Genomic DNA, 2,348 nt, shown 5'->3' with positions numbered 1-2,348 from the left:
TGAGACAGTGCTATAAGAAATAAGAGAAAATTAACTGGGGATTACTGTTTATATTATTAAATAACAGGATTGAGCTGTGCCCAGTCCTGCAGGTGCAGACTGGTGGCCATATAGGGTCCTGGCTTGGGGAGCACCTCTGCTCCTTTGGTTTCATAGATTGCATGTTTTTGAGCAGCCAATGATGTTTGCACAGACAGCAATTCATTCTCACAACTCACAAGAATTGGCGGATAGAGGAGCTAGAGGTGGAGATAAAGGCAGAATATGTCCCTGTCGGCTTGATTTGTTTGCTTGCACCAGAAATAGGTAGAGTCGGCTTTCTCCTTGATGCTGGCAGGAAATGGAGCGGGGCTAGTGTCTATGCTGTGAGCTGGGGCTGTGAGCTTAGCACTGTGATTGGTTTAAAAAAAAAAAAAAAAAAAGACAAGAGTAACCTTACCAGATGAGCTCTGGACTGTCCCAGATCCCCATAGTTACTTCACAACATTCTGAAGGCCTGTGTACCAATCACAGAGCTCCTTACTGGGAAAACCAACGGCTGGAGCGTCCATAGCAACCCCCAGCAGATTTTGAAATCGGAGTGGGTGGGGTTAGTCAGTTTTGGGTGTGGAGGAGGGTGCCTATGCCTCAGAGAGAGCAGGCTGTCAGGATGGACACCCCACCTCCTGAAGAGCTCTTAGACAAGGGACGGGAAAGCTTGGGAAACCAGGAAGAAGAAATGGAGTTTAAGGAACTGGACGGGCTGAGGGAAGCCCTGGCAAACCTGCGGGGCTTGTCTGAGGAGGAGAAGAGTGAGAAGGCGATGCTTTGCTCTCGCATCCAGGAGCAGTCCCAGCTCATCTGCATCCTGAAGCGGAGGTCTGACGAGGCACTGGAGCGCTGCCAGATCCTGGAGCTGCTCAACACGGAACTGGAAGAAGAGAAGGAACAAGAGGCGGAGAAGCTGAAGGCCCAGCGGCAGCATGTCCGAAAGCTGGAGGAACGGTTTATGACCCTGGCAGCCAACCACGAGTTGATGATCCGTTTCAAGGATGAGCACAAGAGTCAAAATGTCAAGCTCAAGGAAGAGAACGAGAAACTGAGGCTGGAGAACAACAACCTCTTCAGCCAGGCTCTGAAGGACAAGGAGGCCCAAGTGCTGCAGCTCACTGCCTTGAGTGAGGACCTCACCAAAGAAGTGGAGGCTCTGAAGCAGAGGTGTGCTCAGGGTGCCAGCCAGGCACAGGCCAGGGAGAAGGAGTTGCTGGAGCTACAGACCCAGCAGGCCCGCGCCCACGCCAAGGAGGCAGAACAGCTGCGGGGCCAGCTGCAGAATCTCAAGCAGCAACACCAGCAGGCGTTAGAGCAGATGGCTAAGACAGAGGAGGCACACACGAGCCTGAGCCAGGAGCTGCAGACCCGACTGCACACCGTGTCTCGAGAGAAGGAGGAGCTGCTCCAACTGTCCATGGAGAGAGGCAAAGTGCTTCAGAGCAAGCAGGCTGAGATCCGCCAGCTCGAGGAAAAACTGGAGAAAGCAGACGTGGCCAGGAAGCGCGCACTCGAGCGGTTTGAGCAAGAGGCAGTGGCCGTGAACAGCGATTTGAGAGTCCGGGAGCTCCAACGCCAGGTGGAAGGGATCCAGAAAGCCTATGACAACCTCAGGCTGCAGTCTGAAGCCTTCAAAAAACACAGCCTGGATCTTCTAGGCAAGGAGCGAGAGCTGAATGCCAAACTCCGTCATCTCTTTCCCTAAGGAAGCTACTGTTTTCCCTGACCGCCAGTTGAGAATGCATTTACATGTGCCTTAGCTTTATGGAGAGAGTGAAGAAAATGAAGCATTCATTATACTTTGAAGCACAAAAGACTATTCAAAGAAAAGCTACTTTACTGAGACATTGTCATTGTTGAGCTAAAGCTAATGTTCAGATCTACCTGCCACCTAGAATATACAAAATTTCCCAAATTTCCTTCTGTGCCTTTGAAATCTTCCTAAATTTACTATCAATATCTCACCTACTCTATTACTTATTCATTCTCAATGTCAGATATCCTTGTATAGCCTAAGATTTTAAATTGGCAGTTTCTATGATTTAAGTGAGTTTAAAACGTGCAAGGAAAGATGGTGTAGTGAAAAAAATTAATGCAATTAAACTTTTTGGTAAGTGGGCTAATAGTCTTCCATAGTTAAGATGATAAACAAGCAGATAGCAGCATAATAATAGAATAGATGCTTTGCAGGAAAAAAAAAAGTCTTATGCTAGTTTGGAAAGCAAAGATCAAGTTCTTGATTGAACTAGACCAACTTTGTGATACTCATTCCGTAAAATGCAAGCAAATCAACCCATTTTATTTTTCCTTGCAGACTT

The 2,348-nt window shown here is 48.1% G+C and overlaps 1 protein-coding gene across 1 annotated transcript; it reads left to right on the top strand.

Annotated features, from left to right (window-relative positions):
* Positions 1 to 518: 518 nt before the first annotated feature.
* Positions 519 to 1,949, top strand: CCDC89 (coiled-coil domain containing 89). The gene has a single exon (XM_004589835.4). The coding sequence runs from the start codon at positions 623 to 625 to the stop codon at positions 1,733 to 1,735; it is 1,113 nt and encodes a 370-aa protein (XP_004589892.2). The 5' UTR covers positions 519 to 622; the 3' UTR covers positions 1,736 to 1,949.
* Positions 1,950 to 2,348: the final 399 nt, after the last annotated feature.

This window comes from Ochotona princeps, chromosome 4 (genome assembly GCF_030435755.1).
Source record: "Ochotona princeps isolate mOchPri1 chromosome 4, mOchPri1.hap1, whole genome shotgun sequence".
Classification (NCBI taxonomy): Eukaryota; Metazoa; Chordata; class Mammalia; order Lagomorpha; family Ochotonidae; genus Ochotona; species Ochotona princeps.
Note: the sequence above shows the minus strand (reverse complement) of the source record. Positions and strands in the feature narration are given on the sequence as shown.

Coding starts and splice junctions, on each gene's coding strand:
- CCDC89 (XM_004589835.4), top strand. CDS start 623: ATGCCTCAGAGAGAGCAGGCTGTCAGGATGGACACCCCACCTCCTGAA.